At 39.8% G+C, this 21,966-nt stretch overlaps 2 protein-coding genes across 4 annotated transcripts in view; both read right to left on the bottom strand.

The window, feature by feature from the left end:
* The window catches only part of ARHGEF12 (Rho guanine nucleotide exchange factor 12), a 205,178-nt gene extending 195,399 nt beyond the window's left edge, over window positions 1-9,779 (bottom strand). For all 3 annotated transcript variants that reach the window (XM_074215280.1, XM_074215282.1, XM_074215281.1), the window contains exon 1: window positions 9,657-9,779. In XM_074215280.1, coding sequence (XP_074071381.1) covers window positions 9,657-9,688 — 32 coding nt within the window. In that variant the 5' untranslated portion in view covers window positions 9,689-9,779. The remainder of the gene's footprint in view (window positions 1-9,656) is intronic.
* Window positions 9,780-18,574: 8,795 nt separating this feature from the next.
* TLCD5 (TLC domain containing 5) lies at window positions 18,575-21,357 on the bottom strand. Its single transcript, XM_074235548.1, has 2 exons — window positions 21,159-21,357; window positions 18,575-19,681 (listed from the first exon to the last, which is right to left on the bottom strand). The coding sequence occupies exons 1-2, from the start codon at window positions 21,355-21,357 to the stop codon at window positions 19,143-19,145; spliced, it is 738 nt and encodes a 245-aa protein (XP_074091649.1). The 3' UTR covers window positions 18,575-19,142.
* Window positions 21,358-21,966: the final 609 nt, after the last annotated feature.

Genomic DNA, 21,966 nt, shown 5'->3' with positions numbered 1-21,966 from the left:
AATACAGAGTATCTAAATGTTTCTTCAGCAACACTTCCCCTGAGTGGATCTTGCCCAAAGAGCCAATAAAACGGGAAATAAACTGACAGTGCTTATGCCACCAACAATCTCTGAAAAGATCAGACCTTCACCCACAAGAACCACTTCCTCCAAGTAAACCACAGTGCCTGTACAGGATAAACCACAATGTATCAACGTATGTCTCTAACACAATCTGATCACCAAGTTAAAGCCCATGAAAAGATCTTTAAGAATACCTCCACAGGATTTTCTAGGTGTATTTCAGGTTTTGAAACTTTCTTCCCTCCTTTCAAATATTGCGAAAATATATATAACACTTACATGTTACAACTAACTTCACTAAACCACCATGCTTTCAGTCATCTTGGTTCACAACCCCAAAACCCTCTTCATTCAACCCTACGGTTTAATCCAGTCATTTATCAATGACAAATCTGTCTCTGAACCATCAACTTGTATCTTCTTCGTTTCTCACCATTCTCATAGGGGTCCTCATTCTTTCTCACTGGAAATCTATCAATAGCTTACTAATTGAACTACCTGCTGCTCTGTATTCTTTTCCATTTCTGAATCATTCTGCAGAATGACTACAGGGAGAGTATTCAGAGTAATATTTCTTTAGCATTAATTGGACCATCTAACTCCTCTACTCAACAACCTTCACTGAATGCTAAGAAAAAATATAAACTTCTCAGCTTGACATTTTAAGTCAACTTGTTTTTTCAGTTCACTTCACTTTTTCAGTTCATTGAAAAACTTTGCATTCTAATCCAACCAGCTTTACTTAGGGTTCCCTTCACCCAGTATTTCATCTCCCAGGTTCATGCCTTTCTTTGCAAAGGCTGCCTTCCAGTGCCTAAAATGTACTTTCTATATCACCTCCATCTCTTTTATTGTTTAGTTTCCCCAGAAACCACTTTACTTCCTAAAGGTGCCTTTCCTGATTCTCCCCTAGTTTTTGTAAAGATCACCTCTTCCTCCAATCACCTTGGATTCACTTAGCTACATACATTTGGTGTTCCCCCAGAAGAATGTTAGCTACCTGAGGACAAGGACTAGTTTATGTTTTATCTTTGTATTCCCATTACTAGAGTGGTCCTTGAACATAATATAGGTGCTTAAAAAATACTTCATCGGTTGAACTCTTTAAATTCTGATAAAAATCTTTCATTTTTCCAAAGTATAATTCTACAACTACTTAATCTAGAAAGATTTATAAAAAGTTTTAACTTAGCAGCAAGTTTGTAATGTGATCACTACAATTATTATCAAATCACCAAGATTCAGAGAGGAATCATAAGCATTTTTATCTTAAAACTGTGTCCTTAAATGACTACAATAAGTCTGTAAGACTTCAAAAGAAAAAAAAATTGAAATTGGGAAGCTAACTAGTCGCTAGTATTAACAAATCCTAGTTTCTTTTAAATCCTTCCAATTCCCTCATAGATATGTTACTCACAGTCTCAAGACAAGAAAAGTAATTTTTCATTGGCCAGTGGATTCTCCAGTCTCTCAACACTGGGAAATCACCCAGCCTGTCATGTGACTATGATCTCAGAAACCAGGACTCAGCATTCAAATTGGTAAAAGATCCTGTTTTGGTATGAATCTGAACTTGGTCAGCTGAACTGGTACATGCTGATACAATGAGGTAAACTTGGTATACTTTCTCTCTTTTACCAAAAGTTAGTGACAGATACTTGAAAAGTTTAGGAAAAGATGAAAACACATTAGATTCTGTATCCTGAAATATTACTACTATAGGATCAGGCAAACTAAATATGGCTCTAAAGCTATTCAGCTTCATGGGTTCTCCTAAAGTTAGAAATTCTATCAAACCTATTCCCAAGATCAACTATTCAACACAGATGTGGAAAAACAAAATTTCTATATCTGAAAGCCCCAAAGTCTAAGTGTTATAAAAGAGACAAAAATCTCACTGATAAAATAAACAAGAACAACATGTATGTTACTATGATTTAAGTAATTTTATTATCACTGTAATGTCTTTACAAGAGATAGTCTTTGCTTATATGTGGTAAGGGCCTTACATAAGGCCCTAACCAACTGTAGCAGCATTTTCATAGCAGGTAAATACCTGCAATCAGAAAGCAAGATGTTTATCTCAATTCAGACATCATTTTAAAATAGTAATAAATAGTACAAGATTACTTACCAGCATTAAGATATAAAAACAATCATTTAGCAAATAGCTCCTATTCATTAAGAAACCAAAAAATGAACCAAAGCATCATTAATAACAAAGACTTCACAGCTATATAATGCTTTATTAATGTTACTTTATCTTCATTTTTAATTAGTGCATGAGAAAGTTATTAGTTAAATGGAGGTCAAACATTTACTAAATACCAATTCATGAAATATATAAAGTTCTGCCCTAATGAATCTTAAAAGTGCAGCATTAGAATAAGACACAAGCACATATCCTGTGATGGTGTATATTATGGATGAGTTATATCAAAAGTTACAAAAAATGCAAGCTCTAGATGTAAGAAAATGTTACTGGGATAAAGTAAATGAGCCTAAATGATAGATAGGAACTTGGGAGTTGGTAGCCTTCTGTTCCAGTTCTGTCCCCAGCTCCTACACTTATACTATCAAGACACAACCACTCTTTTTATTTGTTTTGTTTTGGTTTTTAGATTTTCGAAAGGCAAATGGGGTTATGTGGCTTGCCCAAGGCCACACAGCTAGGTAATTATTAAGTGTCTGAGACCAGATTTGAACCCAGGTACTCCTGACTCCAAGGCTAGTGCTTTATCCACTGCACCACCTAGCCGCCCCTCACAACCACTCTTGAGATTGATTTTTTTTTCATATGTTTAAAAAAGACAGAGAGGGTGAGGTGAAGATAATACTTGGCATAACTAAAAAGTGACATGATCAATAATTCTTAAGGAGAGTAAAATTAGTTTTTAGATTAAAAAAAATTAAGGAACTGGTATAACAACGTAAAAAGTAATAAAGTGTAATGGAGTCTGGAAAAAAGTTCAGATCTGGTCTTAGATCCTTACTTGCTATGTGACACTGGACAAATCATTTAAGCTCTCTCTCAGCCTCAGTTTCTTCATCTGTAAAATGGGAATATCACCTTTGTCATAGGGTTGTTTTGAGAATCAACTGAGTTAATCTATGTAAAACTATTTGCAAACTTTCAAGCATCATATTAATGCTACCTAATGTCATTATTATTAATAACATACCTTGCAAAATCAGAATTGGATATTACTGCTCTAGAATTCAGTAAGATAAAACAGAATACTGAATCTAAAAACTGAGAGGTAGGTTAGGTAAGTCTATTAACATAATAATAAACTGGAAGAATTGAAATACAATAAGTATGGCAAAGTAATGGACAAGTAAAATGAATGATTACCATTTGCGTACCTTAGATATGCATAAACATAAAAGGGAAGAGAACTATTTAGCCTGGTGCAGAAAGTTTAATATAAGTAACAGAACAAATTTAAAAGTAAAGTGTGGGCTAAGTATCAGGAAAAACTTCCTGATTCAAAGATCAGATTATGGTTCAGTCTCCTCAGGAAGTGACGGAAGTTTCATCCCCCTTGAGAGACTTAAAATTAGACCTAACAAGGTACTAAAAAGCATCCTGTTGGGAATTACCCATTTCTGACCCAGAGCAGATTTACTAATTTACGATAGGAGATAAAAAGGGGGGGGGGGAAGATCTATAGATATAGATAAATACATACAAATATGCATATGTGTCTTTGTGGGCATGTACAATGTATATGCATGCACATAAATACCATGTCCAGAATATTGACCATGACTCTAAAATTGGGTATTTTACATATATTTTACACATATACATATTTATATAGGTAAATATTGAAAAACAGTATTGATTACAGGTCAAACTTGGGTTCTATAAAATCTGGAAATAAATATGGCCTGGTTTTAAGTACTACACCAAATGTACAGTTACTTCACTTGATGCCAGAAATAAAAAAAATGCAATTAAATTAATTTCAAATACTTTGTTGAACTAGTGATATTTAAGGAGACTCTTTCTAGCTCTGGAACCTTCGGCAACTCACTTAAACCTAATTGCCTTGCGTTCAGGGCCATCTCTGGTTGTCCTGATTCATTTCTGGCCATTGAACCCAGATGGCTCTGAAGGAAAAAAGTGTTAGTATAGCTCCCCCAATCATTCAAAACCAATTCATGTGTTTGTCATGGCATCACCTTCAAAAATGAAGGACAAATATCACTGGAGTGGTTTAATCAAATCCTTCTCCAGTAGATTAAAAGTGACCTGCACAGAGTCAGACAACTAGTAAGTATTTGAAGCTGAATTTGAACTCAGGTCTTCCTGATTCGAGGCACTCTACCCACTGACTCATCTAATAGCCATCTAAAGCATGCATTTATTTACAAATATTGTAATTGGCCTACTAGCTGTTTTAAAAGTTCCCCAAGTTCCACAAGACTTCCTATTGTTCCCCTCTAAGCAATATTCTCCAGCCTCTTCCATTCCCACTATTGACCTTCCAGGCTTCCTAAATACCAACTAAAAATCTCACCTTCTATAGGAAGACTTCCCTAATCTCTCTTCATTCCAGCATTTTCCCCTCTTTGAATTATTTTGCCTTTCCCCTATATATAACTTGCTTTGTACAGATTTGCTTGTATACTGCCTCCCCCATTAGACTGGAAACTCCTTAAGGGTTTGTTCTGTCTTGTGGCTCTTATTCCCCTCTTTGCCTGACACACTGTAGGCACTTAATGTTTAATGAATGAATGAATGAAAAAGAAAAGAATCTAGTTCAAGTACAATGTTAGTTTCTGAAATGTGCTAAAATAAGTTTCCATAGTTTGCTATTCTATGACCTAAATTACATCCTTAAATTTGTCACTTTACAATGCTCCATATAGCACCGCTATATGAAGTCAGTCAACAATACCAATGAATGTAACCTTGTAATGTACCTTGTAACTTTTTTTTAACTTAAAGAATAATGCAGAAGAAGTTAACTATGAAACAAACTTGTGCTGACACATAATTGCTAATACAATTAAAACTGAGGACTAGAACTCTAATCTTGGCTTCTCACTGACTCATTCAGTGACCTTGGGGAAAATATTTAACAGCAGCTTTCAATAAAAGGACAAAAACTAAAATAGCACATAGGTGAAACACTTTTGGATTTTTTTTAATGTATTATACAGTATTAACTTTGTTGAAAGAAAAAAATACTTCATGATTAAAAAAGTACAAGTGAACACACTGATCTTTGGGATTTACCCAAATGCCTCATTCCCTCCAACTAAGCAGAATGCAATGTTCTATGGTTGTTCATATTCTCTGAAATTTACTTTTAGTGTTGTTCGGGTCCTTTCCATTTCTGCAGTGGTAGAAAATGTTTAAATCATTTCCAAACTGGCTGTTGGAATTCTAAAATTGGTATCATTTATCAATCTCTACATTCTCATTATTTAAAAAAAACAGCAAGAAGAAAATGCAGCAAAATCGAAGAATGGATCACAGGATCTTCTCAGAGAGACAAATAAATTTGTTGACCAAAACTGGTTTTATCTCATATCCAATGATAACAAGAAATATCGCTGGTCATCACTTTGGTTATCTCATACTGTATCCCAGTATCATGATAAAATATCCTGAAAATGACTACTATGAAAATGAAAGCAGTTTAAACACCACCATCCATTAAGAGAAGATGAAGGGATGGAGATATTATATGCAGAGCTTAATAAGATCCTCTATATTAAATCATTGGATACTTAGTGAAAAGAAGTGAGTATGGCAAGAAAAATATTGAAAAGCATGAATTTGTAAACTGAAAAGATTTTACTCCTCTCTAATTTGAATACTTTCTTAAAGGAAAGCATCAAAAAGCACTAGACACAGAGAATATCAAGTAACATCACACACACACACACACACACACACACACACACAAATGAAATTGATTATATTTTTCAGAAAGTAACTTGCTATTGACTACGGGGATTATTCCTAAATCAATTCTCAGGTTCCAAATATCAAAATTTCAAAGCTCATATAAAAAAATTCAAGTGCAATTAAAAATCGAGGATGGTTTCTGAAAAGCATATTGATAATCACATGACAGAATTATTTCCTATAATCTATTGAATTTCAAATGCAAAAGACAACCTTTTACCATGGATCACTACTTTCTTAGTGATTGTTGAAAGTTATCTAAAGAAAATGAAACAATTAGAATATTTAAGAATTGAGTGATCAGAAAAGTAGTCATTAAAACCCTCCCTAGGTCAATTGTGTAGATTCTTTCATACTCCAAATGAAGTTTATGAAAGACGGATAATCCAAAATTTGCTAGGACTCACATAAAAGTCGCAAAAACAAGATAATTCTCATTTATAAATGTGTTACTTGGTTTTCCTTTCCTATTTCTTCTCAAATATACTAATTACACAGGAAAAGCTATAGCTATTTATCAGAGATGGTTTGGATTGCAAGAAGACCACCATTTTTAGGTTTCAGTATGATGTGAGTTTGAGGTTCTTCTTTTTGTTTGTTTTTTTGTCTTTAAAGAGAAGGAGGGAAGAAGAGAGAATGAATGTGTTAATGTAACCACAAAGTAATAACAGGATACAACAGGGTTCTGAGCATCCAAAGTGGCCAATCAGAGCACGAATAGAGCTGAATTCGAGCCTAGTCCCAGCATGTCCCTACTAAGAAGAATAAAACCCTTATCTTGTTCAACCATGTGTCGCCTGCCACAAACTGCAAAACAGCAACGCCCAAAGCCAGCCAGTCTGATTTTAGCTAAGGACAGACAAATCGTGCAGTCAGAAGGACCACAATGAAAGAACATGGACTCACACACAGCTGGTCTGGATGATTTTGCACACACTACAAAAAATATCACGTAGAGTACTTCAAACATGGGAAGACCATAACAAGGTCCACTAGAACTGTCAGGCTTCCAATCACTGCAAACTTAGCTGTCAGTCATCAAGTATATCATCAGCACTTGTTTGGAGTAGAATAGTGGGAAGAAGGAGGCCAGAGGGTGGTGCCTAGAGGAAGCTGGGAAGTATTCCCTGCTCGGGAGGACTTCAAGGATCCTTGGCACAGATGCAACACTAAACCAGTACTTCCAGATTTTATCCCCAACATATTCAAATCATTTCTACGAGTCAGATTAAGTCAAAGTTGGGCACAGTTATAATAGGACAACTTTTCACATTGTAATTGTGTCTAATAATTAGGGAAACTACACCTGCAATCAACACAAAGTAGAGAGCAAAATGTAGGGTGTTTTAGGAGAAGGAACTTTTAACACAAATATCTAAGAAAGAAGTATCTGCACTGCCTCATTAAATTGCCTACATTTTCTCCTCTGAACTTTAAAAGATATCTTGAAAGATTTTTTGTGCCATCACTCTGTAAAATCAATTAACACTGTGAACCACAAACTAAAATGCAGAAGCTTCAAAGTTACACTTCCCCTGACTAGCAACTTAGTCTAATGCCTACAAGAATGATTTACTGAATGAACCTAGATGAGAAAGAAAGTAAGTCTACATCTGAAAATAGATGGGCAAATACAATATAACACTCAAAAAAAGATCATTGTCTGGAGACTCTTGTGAAGCATGAGTTTGGTGACCCTAAGCTCCATTTCTACAGAATTCAACAGCAACCACAACAGGAAGAAAAAAAAAAACTAACACATTTGCTTCAAATAAGAGTTTTCTGTCAAATGGCTCGACAGAAGGCACAAGAATTGAAAGTGTCCGGCAAATAATTACCCACTCAACCCAAAAAGTGATCCTCAGAAGCAAAACACAATGAAAGAAATGGGAATAGAAACAAATTCAGACAGCAATAGATAAGCATGTTGGACACTCAAAGAAAATAGAAAAAAAATATTCTGTAGACAAAACTCATTTTTAAAAAGGGATGCTTTTAAAAAAGAACATATGTAGAGTTTTAAAATGTTAGTGGAATGCTTTAGGTGAGTGTGCATGTGACACTGTGGAAAGCATCAACAGGAAGAGGAAGTGCAACTTCTGTCTGTTAGAGGAGCTGTTTTGGTATGATAATGGAATTCAGTGCTTTTTTAATCAACAAATGAGTCCAGCAATTGGGTGTAACTCTTATAAAGTAATTCAAACACTTTTTTTCCAGAGTCCTATTATTCTATCTTACAACAAAGAAGTTTAAAGACAAATAGGTTTTTCTAAATCTGATGCTTCTTTTTATTAAACTTCAATTTTAGTTCCTCCCTTTCCCTGGTAGAAAGAAACTAGAATTTGGATCCAGAACACAGAAACAAAAACATGAAGTTCGCATATGGAACACAAATAAACATTACTGTATAATAGTATGAAAAGAACCCCAAATCATAATGAAAATGAATTATGTAAAAACACGTTTAAGGTCAATATACATAATGTTTCTCTGTCCCATTTAGAAGTTTAATTCTCAAGTTCAGGGTACCCACTAAAAGAAGTATTTGCTGATTTATTAACTTGGAAATAATCCATCTATTCTAAGTGCAAAAAAGACAAATGTATATATTATCTAGCTTATCGAACACTACATAATTCCTTTGCTGCTAATGATTTTTTTTTAAAATACATTTTCCTGGAAAATATAACAATTAGAAAACTATGGAAATATAACAAATATGGCATGAAATACATGACATATATAAGTATAACCTATTTATGTTATAATGTGGAAATCAAAAAGACCAAGATCTGGATACAATAAGAAAACTTAAAAAAAAATCTCCATCTTTTACACTAACTTTAGATACTTTACACTAACTCCGACAAGATATAATTCCATTCATCTGTCGAGTCCCTTATATAACAATGAAACATTTAAAGAAGACCAAGATCTGGATAGAGCTCCGGGGCTGAAGTAAAAAAGACTCTTCCTGAGTTCAAGTCTGAGACACTCGCTGGTCTGGGCAAGTCACTTCACCCCATTTGCCTTAGATGCTTTACACTAACTCCAACAAGATATAATTCCATTCTTCTGTCGAGTCATTATGTAACAATGAAACATTTAAAGAAGACCAAGATCTGGATAGAGCGCCGGGGCTGAAGTTTAAAAAAAAAAAAAAGACTCTTCCTGAGTTCAAATCAGACTGGCTGGTCTGGGCAGGTCACGTCACCCTATTTGCCTCAGTTTCCTCATCTGTAAAATGAGCTGGAGAAGGAACTGGCAAAACCACCTCCGGTTGGGATCACTCAGGGTCGGACAAGGCTAAACCACAACCAGAAACTCACTAGTCCCAAGCGCCCTTTAAGAGAGTCCAAGTCCAAGATCACGCAGCTGTCCTTCAGAAATGACCAAAATATCGAGCTGCCCCCACTCACCGGGTGACCGACCTGCCCCGATACCCGCGGAGGTCGGGCACTGACCTTCGCCCAGAGTGACCTTTGTCGGAGGGCTTGCGTGTCCCCCACCTTCCTTCCTTTTTTTTTACCTACGCGACCCCCCGAGACTCGGGAGAGGAGCTCGGGGCGCCCGTCCGCGGCTCGCCCCGGGCCTGTCAAGCTCGGGGTGGAGGGGGCTCGAGGCCGCTGCCCCGCTGGCCCGGCCCGCTGCGGGGCTGCATACTGACCTGTCCGTGACAGTAGGCTGTGTGCCACTCATTGGGGCCCTTGGCGAGGGGTCGTCGTCCTATCCAACTCGCATTTTACAACACCGTCCCAGCCCCCACCCGGCCCCGGCCGGCGCTGCTCCCCGAGGGAGCCTCGGCCAGTCCCGGGGCGCCCGCTGGGGGGAGGGGCGCCGCCGCTCGAGTCCGGGCCAAGCTGGGGCGTCCGCGCCGGGGGCCGGCTCCGTCGTCTCCTGGCCTTCCTCCGGGGCTCGGGGGCCGCGGCCGGGCTGGGCCCTCCCGACTCTATCTGGGGCTGCGGGCGAGGGGCCGCCGCCGCTGCTGCTGCCGCCGGCGCCGCTGCTGCAGCCTCTTCTCTCGGGGCCGTCCCGCGCCGGGTTCGCTCAGCTCCGCGGGCTTCGGCTCCTCCATGTCCCCCGGGGCGGGGTCCCTTCCCGTCCCGTCCGGGCCGGGCCGCCCGCCCGGGGGAAGGGCTGTCCCGGCGGCGGCGGCGGCGGCGGGGGCAGGGGCGCGGGCGCTCGCTGAGTCAGTTGGGGGAGGAGGAGGAGGAGGAGGAGGGAGCCGAGGTGTCTCAGCGCCGCGGGCCCGAGCGCCCCATCCCCAGGGACCTGGCTCCGGCCTCTTCCGCACTCCGCCGCGGCTCCTCCCCGGAGCGGGGCCTGTCCCGGCTCGGCCCGCTGGGGGCGGCGGCGGCGGGGGCTCCCCTCGGGGCCGGGCCGCCGGGGCCCGCGGGGCTTCCTCGGGAGCGCGCTTGGGCCGGAGGGGGAGGGGAGCGGGGAATGCGCCGGGCGCCGGGGAGCGGAGGGCGGCGGGGGGAGTCGCGCCGAGCCCGGCCGCGCGCGGGTTCCGGTTCCGGCTCTGCGCTCGCCAGCCCCCGGCCCGCGCTCCCGCACTGGCTCGCCTCCCCGCCCTACTTTCCTCTCTCTCTGGCTTTTTTCCGGCTCCTCTCTTACTTCTGGGAGCCGCCTCACCGAGGATTCCTCCGCGCGGCTCCCAGTGCAAGCGGCAGCCGCCGCCGCCGCCGCCGCCGCCTCCGCGGCCGTCCCGGACCGGGAGCCTCCCCCGCAGGCGGCGTGCTGGAGAGGCGGAGGGAAAGTAGTCCCGCGGGGCTGCTCCGGCTCCTGCCCGCCGCTCACCTGGGGGACCCGCGCCAACAACCCTTCCGCCTGACTTTGGCCTTGAACTGTAGCTTGGAACCGAGAATTAAATCTCAGCAGCGGCCCTTGGAGCAAGGCACTGAGGCCTTCGGTACCTCTAACAGCCTCATCTGTAAAATGGGGCTTAAGAGTGGGTGAGGGGCGGCTCGGTGGTGCAGTGGATAGGGCACCGGCCCTGGAGTCAGCAGTACCTGAGTGCAAATGCGGCCTCAGACGCTTAATAGTAATTACCTAGCTGTGTGGCCTTGGGCAAGTCACTTAACCCCGTTTACCTAAAAAACAAAAACAAAGAAATTCTAATTGATTCTAAAAACATATTTGGGGGGGGGGGAGGCTAGGTGGCGTAGTGGATAAAGCACCGGCCCTGGAGTCAGGAGTACCTGGATTCAAATCCGATCTCAGACACTTAATAATTACCTAGCTGTGTGGCCTTGGGCAAGCCACTTAACCCCTTTTGCCTTGCAAAAACTTAAAAAAAAAGAGTGGGTGGGCGTGGGGCGGCTAGATGGCACAGTGGATAGAGCACTGGCCCTGGAGTCAGGTTCAAATCCGACCTGGGACACTTACTAATGACCTAGCTGTGTGGCCTCGGGCAAGCTACTTAACCCCATTGCCTTTCAAAACCCTAACATGAATGAATGAATGAATGAATGAATGAACGAACGAATAAATAAATAAATGAATGAATGAATGAATAAATAAATAAAAGAGTAGGTGGGGGTGCTGTGCACAAGACTCGCCCAAGTTCATCCAACTTTATGATCCTTCAGGTGCTCGGTGTTTCTCCATCACCTCTCCTGAAGAGTCACTTGTGCCCAAGTCACATTCCCACTCCTTGTCCTAGTATGCGAGGCTCTCCTCTGCCCAGCAAGGAAAGACTCACGGAGAGGGAGAAAAAGAGAAGCATCCACCTAGCAAGAGTCCGTCATCAACACGAAAGAAGCAAACAAACCTTGCAAGGCTCAGTCATCAAGTCCCTGACTCCACCCAAGACCTCCCTAAAGGGCAGCTTCCTCACGGGCTTGAGAACAGAATTGAAAAGCCCAAATGGTACAAAAACTAGGCAGGAAGGTGTGACCCAAATGTCCAGTCCCCAGGTCTAAGAATTGTTGATAATCATGATCATTGGAGAGACTTTGTAGTAAAAGTAGAAAAAAGCAAAGGGTCTGAGAATCCTGGCTTAATGGAATCTTCTTTATCTCTGTTTTCTAATCTCTCAGGTTCCTTCCAGCTGTATATTTTGTGATTTCTTGGTATGTTACCTTTAGCCTGTTTCTGTCTTGAAAAATAGGGTGTGTTATTTGCAGTCATTAAAGAGATCATGCTATGCTGATTCTCTGCAGGCCATCATGGCTGTGTGGAAGGAAAAGAAAAGACATTTTTTCTGGTATTTTGATCAAAGGGAATCTATATAGAAAATATTTTCTCTGGAAGTTTTTTCTACATATTTCACTGTTATCTCCTTATAAATGACATAAAGGTCAATATTATAGGAATTTGAACACAATATATCTGTGTTCTACAAGTCTTCATGCTCAGGTATTAAATGCCTTGGCTCTTCCTTTTGCTAGAAATCCCTTCTTACTCTTGATTCTTACCCATAAAGATGCCCATATGCCACCAACTCTCCTTCCATCCACCCTTCCTCTGAGCAGTAAAAACATCCCCCACTTCCCTATTAGAGTTTTTTGTTGACATTCCCTAAACACATTATCAGAGGATTATCAATTTAGAGCTGGAAGGGATTTTAGAGATCACCTACTCCAATCCCCCCATTTTGAAGAAGAGGAAAGAGGACAAGAAAGGTGACTTTCCCAAGATAATACAGGTATTACATAGAGTAAGATTTGAAGCCCACTTTCCACTGAATCATTTAACATGTTTTTTATTATATATATATATATATGTCATATTCCTGTTCTAGATTGTAAGGGAACGTGAACAGTCTTAATCAAAATTATATCTTTCTCAACACTAAATTGTACACATAGTAGAGACTTAATAAATTGCCAAACTTGACATGCTTAACCTACTCTGAATAATCTTTATCATTGTTTCAGAGTCTTGATGGCTTAGTGATTTCAGCTGTTTGGTGAAAATTGCAATTTATCAGAATTCAATATTTTTAGAAATTTTAGTTAAAATAATTTCATTTCAGCATTGCTTTCTGTGAATGTCATTCTGCAAGAAGGATCATATCCCTGGATGCTCTTTGTTCTTGAGTTAAGGGTGACGTAGCACAGAGGAAAAAATAAAAACAGAGTCCAAAGATGACTCTAGCTGCTTGATTTCTGAGATCAGTGAAGAGCCAGCTAATTTTGTAATGTTTATTTTTGGAAAGAAACAGATTTAATGATACAGGTCACTTCAGTTCTAATGATGTCAGCAGAATATATTGCCACCTACTGGAATATATTAGCATGACACAATTCCATCCTAAGAACTGTCCACGCAAAAATGATTGAACCAATGAGCAATAAGCATTGACCAAGATCTAAATCTGGTCCACAAGCTCAACAAATGTATTCAATATAATCATTCAGACTTTCACAATGATGAACTATGCATTCCTTTGACATAATACTTTTGGCCATATACTTTGACATAATACTTTGGCCATATACTCATTGAATGGTTAATTGTAAAGATAAGCTCCCCCTCTCCCCTTCAGCATCCTAAATGTCCTTTTTTTTAATACAGTGTTTCTGGGAAATCTATTTGCAGCATAATTCTAAACTTAGACATCCACCTATGAACAAAGAATAAAAATCATACTATTCGAATTAGAAGGATTCTTAGAGATAGCATAGCCACTTCATTTTACAAGTACAGAAAGAAAAGGTGTAAAAGATAAAGTGACTTATCTATAGTCACACAAGGAGTTAGTGGCAGAACCAAACCTAAAAGATAGCTTTCCTGACTGTAGACCAGTTCTTTCCAGTTGCTTTCCCCTTCAGGAATTTGGTAGTGGAAAATGGTAGGTAGTGATGATGGAATATTTAATGTGGAAATTATTCACTGAAGTGCTAAGTGAATTTCCCCTCCCCCAGTCCTCTATTGGATAATAAAGGCTTTTTTTCAGAGCTATCTATAACTTAGAGAATCACAGAATTCAGTTAGAAGGGACTTCCATAATCATATGAAAAAGGATCTTCACTATAATACCCTCCACAAGACATCACTCAGCCCTCACTTGAAGCCCTCCAAAGAAAGGAAACCCCCCTATTTCCTGAAATAGTCCATTCCACTTTTGGACGGCTCTCATTGTTAGGAAGTTGTTTGTTGCTTTGAGTTTTTTTTTTCCTTACATCAAACCTAAATATGACTCTTTGCAATTTCCACCCATTGTTACTGGTTCTTCCCTCTTAGGCCAAACAGACTAATGTCTTCCACATTCTTCCTTTTAAACACTTGAAAATAGTTATCCCACTGTTCCCTAAAAAGTTTTAAAATGTAAAGAAATGTAAAGAGATACTTAAGGTCATGAATTTACAACTGGAAGGGACATAACAATTATTTAGTCCAACCTCTTCATTTTAGAGACATGGGAAAAGTAACCAAAGAAGTCAAATAAATTGCCTAAAGTAGTGAGAGGCAGTGGTAGGATTCAAACCCAGATCCTCTGACTTCTTATGTAACAAGAGTCAACCTCCCTCCCTTAGTTTTCTATAGGATAGTAAAGGCTTTTTTTTTTCAGAGCTACCTATAACTTAGGGAATTATAGAATTATAGATTATAGAATTCAGTTGGAATACCTTCCACATGGGTATATTTTCTGCTGTACTACAATGCCTAAAACTTAACTTTTAAAAAATAAAATGATAAAACAATAAAATTTGATTAAAAGAGTGACTTTAGAACCAAATAAACATCTATCCCTGACATATTCCAGGCCCAAAAGCAGTATACTGATTTCCACATTGGGAAATGACACTAAGGACTTGATGTTGATAGGGCATGTGTTTGGGCTGTTCTTTCAATGGTAGTGGTGCTTTTGCACTGAGCTCTGTAACACATTCTCAGCTGGTTCCCCTTGTGACCAACAGTGCAAATATGTGACTCAGCTGGCTAAGGGCTTGGGGTACAGACTGTGGCCAAGAAACACATGCAAAGTTAAGTGATCTCTGACTAAGGAAATCAATCCTCCCCTTTAACCTTGCTTTCTTAACCCTTGACCTAACCTAGCTCAACTTAGGTGAGTCTAAAAAGGGAATGCCCTCAGGCTTAAGGAAAATCAGGCTGAAGACTTTAAAAAAAATAAGTACTTCCTTTTTTTCTCTTCTTTTTTTTCTTTCTTTTTTTTGATAATTAGATTTTCATAGGAACTACTATACATGGGAAAGCTTTATAGGTGTGTATTATTATCCCTAACTGCACTTATTATTTTCTTCCCTTCTCCAAGGCATTTCCCCCATAGCTATCAAACTAATATTCCTGAAAGAGATCTAATTATAAAACTGTCCTACTCAAAAAAATTTTCAGTGGCTTTCTGTTCCCATGGATAAAATTTGGAATCTTCAGCACTGAATTTACCTGTCTGTTCCTCATCTACTTTTCCAGTCATACTCCCCTGCCCTGCTAACTGTTCCCTATTGATGGCATTCCTTCATCTTGCCTCTATGCTATTAAATGATTGGTTCACCATGTTTGGAGTGAACACCCTCACCTTTCCAACAGACTTCCCACCTTCCTTCAATACATAACTCATGGGCTACTTCTAAGTGCAGGCCTTTCCTACCCCACCCCAATCTCCACTGATGTTAGGAAGTCTCTTTTTATTGAAACTAGATACTTTGCATTTGTCTGTTTACTTGTATTTCTCAGCACCTAAGCTTCTCTTGCAGTAGGCACACAATTTGATGAATGGAATTGAATATTGATTGTATGCAGTTAGCTATTGTAGCCTTAATACCATGATTTCACTTCTACTAATTCTGTGACAATGGACAAATTCTATAAATATCTCTGGGTCCAAGTAGCTGTCTCAGTTCATCATTTGTAGCTCAGTTGTGTATCTCCATTAGTGAAGAGAGGTTCCACACCAGGAAGTATCCCTTTGCCCCAAGGATGAAATCCCTAGAGGTCAGTACAAAATGAAAAAGATAAAAGAAATACTTCACTAAAGTCCTACTTTAATGCACTGAGAAGACCCTCAGGTTCTCAGAGACTCTGCCAATAAAACACAAGCTCTAACAGGTTCTGCCAACTTAGAAAGGCTTTGATTACAGACTCACTGATGCACTAGATAAGTTTGAAATCTAAGGACCATCTCAGTCCATAGTAGAGAGTCACAACATTATCCTGGCTGCAGTGATGAATTAGTAATGAATTTATCAACCAAAGTAAATCATAAAGGCTCTCTCATAAGGGACAAAAAAGTTGCAGTGTATGATAGCAAGAGCACCTACACAATCATCCCAAATCCACCCTAAGTTAGGAGATAAAAGGAACAGGAGTAATAGCTGAATGAATAGACAGGAAAAAGAAGTTATTATTTTAAAGTATAATGTGGGTGGAGTCAGTTGAATTACTGAAATGTTTGTAAGCCTCCCAGTTGTTTTTTAGCCAATCTACAAAGCTGCAAATGAAGATATAAATGCAGATTTAGTGTTAATACAAAGTTGTTTATTTTTATAAAATTTTAGTATAAACTTCATATATATATATATATATATATATACTTAATATAAATCCTTCATGGGTAAAATATTATTATTACATAGTAATCCAAATATAAAATAGTACTTCATTTTCATTCCACAGTACCATAGGTGAGTTAGCCCTTTCTGTTCCTGTGATGGAAGACAAAAGCTTATTCCTTCAGCTGTTGAATCATCTTCATTTCACATTTTTCTCTTGGGGAGGTTTCTACCCAAGTACCAACCACAACACACAGGAGAGTTACTATGAGAAATCCCTTCCCTATGCCAGCTGCCTAGGAGTTAACTCATCATTCCAGAGACTAGTAAGGACTTTTTTCTTTTGAGATTACACACAAATAGCAAGATTTCTCTCTCCACTTGTCAAGGGGAAGGGGAAAGGAATGTGCTGTAATATCAGGAGCATTCACTTGGCTTGTACAGAAGTTTAACTGTGCCAAAATCCAAAGACTAACTTTCTTTGGAGTCCATGTGCCAGAGCCACACTCCTCACCATTAAGCTTTTGCTGAAATCAGCATTCCTTAGATACCCAGATGTTATTGAAGTGTAACTCACTAGCTTTTCATGGACATACAAGCACATGGAGATGATGGATACTAGAAGATTGTTTCAATCACCAACAAGAAATGCTTCTTGAATCAATTAAGAGTAATGTTCTATGTTTCTCATACAAGGACAAGGCTACTGCCCCACCAATAATAGGAAACATGAATTGTGTTGTTTTTCCAAGGGTGATGTATTGACTCATTCTCAGTCCTATGATTATCCCTCCTGTGGCAAAAGGCACACCTTTTTGTGATAACTGGATGATGTGAGGGTAGTTTCTGGACATGGAACAAAGTGAACTGCCTTAATCTGTATGGGGATTGACCTGTGACCTAAATTTCAATAGCACTGGACTCTAATCAATTGAGCTAACCAGACACAGACCTATTCCCCTCCCCCAAAATGAATAAAGACCACTTGTAAATATTTTTCATTACAAACATCAAAAATAGTTCACAACCTCTGTGGAATAGATATTACTATCCTTCCAGGGGGGCAAAGTACAAGATCTTAATTGATAGCATAGGTTGTAGATCTGAGGTCAGTCTCAAAAAGATCATCTAATCCAATGTTGCACCTCATTTTTATAGATAAGGAACCTAAACCTGGATAGCTGAAGTGCCTTGCCCAAAGTAGCACAGGTAGTACATGACAGAGCTAAAATTTGAACCCAGGTCTTCTAAATGACTCTTTCCAGTAGACCCCAGTGATTCAGTATCTATATCATCTGCCAAGTTGATGGTAGTGTCAGACACAGAAAATAGGAAATTGTGATTCTTGACTGTGGTCAGGCATGATCCATGGGAGTACTTTTGTTCTTTTAAGTGTGGCTATATGATATGAATACTCACGTCTAATGGCATATTTTAATAGCTAGAGGAGTAAAAGTATTATGAGGAAACAGAAAGTAAGAGGTGAAAAAGAAGAAAAATACAGCCTCACTGCCCTAGGGCCAGCACAACAATTTACTCATCTTTGGTTGTTATTTGCAGTGTTTCCACTTGAGCTGAAACCTGAACTGCCATCTCAAGCCCAGTGGAATTCACCCAGTAAATCCCTATGGAATCCAGCCACAGCCTCTCAAGCACAGGAGATTAATGTACTAAAGCCCTTGAGAACTGGAATACAGTTTTTCTGATATAATAGTACCTGAACGATGGACCCTATAAATTTCTCTGCACTGCAGCTTGCCTAGAAGAGCCTAAAGCCCTCTAACTGTAGAATTAGTCTAGCTGAGACAGCAAGTGTTTGTGTTCCTTCCCCTAGACCCCTCTTCTCAGCAAGGATTATCTGTTGTTAAGGCAGAGAATATGTTTGGTCTCCATAATCCATTACTGAAAATGCCAATAATAGTTCCACCAAAATCCCTCTTAATGGTAGTACATTAGGTGATGAATAGATGGAAGGAATCATTCTTCTCAAAGTAACAAGGGCAAAACAATTCCTATCACTGGCCTTTCCAAGCTGCCCAAAGACACAAGGACCTTCAGCCAATAATTAGAGATCCCAGCTAACAGGGCAGCTAGGTGGCACAATGGATAAAACATTGGTCTTGGAGTCAGGAGGATAGGAGTTTGAATCCAGCCTCAGACACTTGCTACTTACTAGTTATGTAACCTTCGGCAAGTCACTTAACCCTGAATACCTTGCATCCAGGGTTATCTCCAGTTGTTCTGATTTACATCTGGCCATGGGACCCAGATAACTTGGGAGGACAAAGTGAGGCTGGTGACTTAGCACAGCACCCCCTCACTCAAATCCAATACATGTGCTTGCCAAGGCATTACCTCCCTGATATTATGATCCTCTTTGAGAATGAAGGACAAACATCATCAGCTTTCCACTCAATTCTGATTTGACTTGAGCCCTTACACTTCTTGCAATGAAGCCTCATTTTCTTTAAGTGCGCCAGTGCAAAAGTTAGTACTCAATACTCATGTTTATGTTTGTGCTCTAGAACTGAATACATTCCCTGAACGAATTAAGCACTTTTTATAATTTTTTTTCTCCTGGATGCTATGAACATCTCTTTCCACAACAGTCAGACCCTCAACATGATTTCTAAATCTATCTTTTTAAGAGGGTGAGAACCCTATCCCCATCCAGAGCAAGTTGCAAGCCCTGATTAATGCACTTTGAGATGTCCATTCTTTTTTAGTTGCCGGTCCTCACTTCGCCTGTTACGCCAGGCATGGTATTTCTTGATGCTCTTCTTCCAGGCAAAGCGCCAAATACTGAACATGAAGCACCAGGACACAGCATACATGGCCACTCCACCTGCCTTCACAAACCACTTGGGCTTAGGTGAGGCCATTTCACAGAAAAGAAGCCATGCACCGACCCCAATCCTCACTCCTGTGAACAGAGCCACAAAGAGAAAGTCTACCACATCCCCAGTGAAACTGTTGTAGTTCCCTGTCTCCCGAAGGAACCATCGCATCTGTAGCAAGGGGTTAGTGATCTCACTGCCAAAGAGAACAGCATTGACCTCAGTGCCTGACTCTCCAAGAACAAGGGCCATGATGATGCCCAAGATACTCAGCGTATGGTGAGCTAACATCAGAGCTCCCTCTGTTTGGAAGTAGACACACCAACCAAGATCAAAGATGAAGTAGCCAAGGGTGAGACACAGAACATGTACTTGAATAGGAGTGTTGGGTAATCCTGAAATAAATGAGAAGAGGACTAAATTGAGTAATTGTGAACCGTACTAATGCAGAGATCCAGTGCCATCTCCCAAGTTTCTATAACCTCAGTTGAAGTCAGAATAATGGCAAGAACATTTCTTTGTAACATTTAATATATATACTTCCTGATGATAATAAATCAGCCTCTTGGGAAAATCTGTATATGAAATTATATTTTAAAACCCAAGAGATTCATTTCCCATCAATTAGAACTGAACCAAGATTACTAATGTAAGAGATAAAAAACTCTGAATTTGGAGACAAGAAGACCTTGGTTCAAGTCATTCCTCAGATTCTAACTATGTAACACTGAGAAAATCATTTAATCTCTCTGACTTTGTTTCCTGTTCTGTAAAATTGAGGTAATAATAACACCTGATGATATGGAAAGCATTTTGCAAACTTTTCAGCCCTATATAAATGTAAGCTTTAGGACCAAAGAAGTCTATAAAATATACATCCTCCTTAAGAAGTCATGTAAAACCAATTCAAGGCATTTGGTCATTTCCTTGAAAATCTTGTCACTGCATTTTTCAGTCAAAGGTGAAATGTTCCTTATATCTTCATTACCTTCTTCCTTGGACATTAAATTTATTTCTCATCCTAATGTTTTAATAGTAGACTGATAGTAGCCCTATTCCTATGCTCAAAATGGATTACAGCCATTGCAGCATGTTACCAGTGTCCCTAGGCAACTAGGTGGTGCAGTGGATTGAGTGCTCAGCCTGGAGTCAGAAAGACTCATCTTCCTGAGTTCAAATCTGGTTTCACACTCTTCCTAGCTGTGTGATTCTGGGCATGTCCCTTTGTTTGCCTCAGTTTCATCATCTATAAAATGAGCTGGAGAAAGAAGTGGCTAACCACTACAAAATCTTTGCCAAGAAAACCCCAAATGAGATCATGAAGAGTCAGACACAGTTGAAAAACAACTGAACATAAACACACACACACACACACACACACACACACACACACACACACACACACACAGAAAGATACCTATGGGAAAGGATCTATAGAACTAACATGCATAATACACATGAATATTTGTATTATGAAATTATGAGAGCTACTTTCTTCTAGGAATGAAAACAGGAATAATCTCAAGAGTTCAATAAAGGACCTTACACAATCAATGTTGAAAAATGTTGACTTTTGTACACTCTACTGTAGCCAACATCTACTCTGGTGGAATACTCAGTGAAGGGTATCTAAATAATGTGGCATAGATTCCCCAGGGCCTACTCAGGACTTGAAGCACTAGGAAATCATAATCTCTGTTCAAGTACATGGACAGAGAAAGAAATAAAAGTAAACAGTAAAGGGGATGGGTGAATATCTCAATGGTGATCCTAATGGGTCAATGCTGTACCTATACTATAGCTAGGTCTCTTTATTCCAGAACATCCCCTCCCCCAGGCTGTAAATCCCAAGGAAAAATCCCCAAAACATACCTGGGTGAGTAAAAGGCCAGGGACCATCAATAAATCCAATATAAGCAGAGAGGCCAATGGAAAGGACTCCGTGTGTAAAGGTAACCAGTCTGCAGCTCCATTCATAGCTCCGATGCTTATTCAAGCGACAGAAGGAGAGGTAGAGTGTTAGCCAGCCACCCAGGCTGCATAGAACCTGCAGACACAAAGCAGCTGCCATCCTGTCATCAAGAAACCAAAAACATATATCAAGGGGAACTGACCCTAAAAAGGAAAGTCATGGTTTTTGTATACATATATCTTCACCTCTAGATGTAGAGTGCTGTGAAACCACAAACCCACATACATATAAATAACTTGTCCTCCCTGAGACTCTTCTTCCTAACCTACATGACCACAAATTTTCTATTCAAATTTCGATGGAACTACTACTAACCCCATCTTACCTCAAGATAGCATACTCTAAAAAAGTGAGCTGCAAAAAGATCCTCAGGGGCCAGATTCTGTATTCAGTATTTAATGCTCAATGACTACGAATAAGTCTACAACTCTATTGCTGACTTACCCTGTGGCCTCCAGGAAGTCATTTTGCTTCTCTCTATATTAGCCCCACTGTGACAAGAAGGCTTTACATACATGTGAGGAGAATGCATTCACATTTCAAATACCTCAATGAAATCTTTTTTTTCCATTGTACGTGCAGAACTCCAAACAATTGTGACATGCATGAAGCAGGTCTTCTGCAAACTAATTCCTTCATGTATATTTTATTTTTATTCTGTATATACCTATACATATCCATGTTGTTTCCTCAATAAATTATAGTCTT

Source organism: Macrotis lagotis, chromosome 1 (assembly GCF_037893015.1).
Source record: "Macrotis lagotis isolate mMagLag1 chromosome 1, bilby.v1.9.chrom.fasta, whole genome shotgun sequence".
In the NCBI taxonomy this organism is placed as follows: Eukaryota; Metazoa; Chordata; class Mammalia; order Peramelemorphia; family Peramelidae; genus Macrotis; species Macrotis lagotis.
Note: the sequence above shows the minus strand (reverse complement) of the source record. Positions and strands in the feature narration are given on the sequence as shown.

What these genes read in the sequence shown, in the direction of transcription:
- TLCD5 (XM_074235548.1), bottom strand. Translation starts at nt 21,357, where the DNA reads ATGGCAGCTGCTTTGTGTCTGCAGGTTCTATGCAGCCTGGGTGGCTGG. An exon ending in CTGGCCTTTTACTCACCCAG is followed by an intron (nt 19,682 to 21,158) that starts GTATGTTTTGGG and finishes CATTTATTTCAG; the next exon opens with GATTACCCAACACTCCTATT.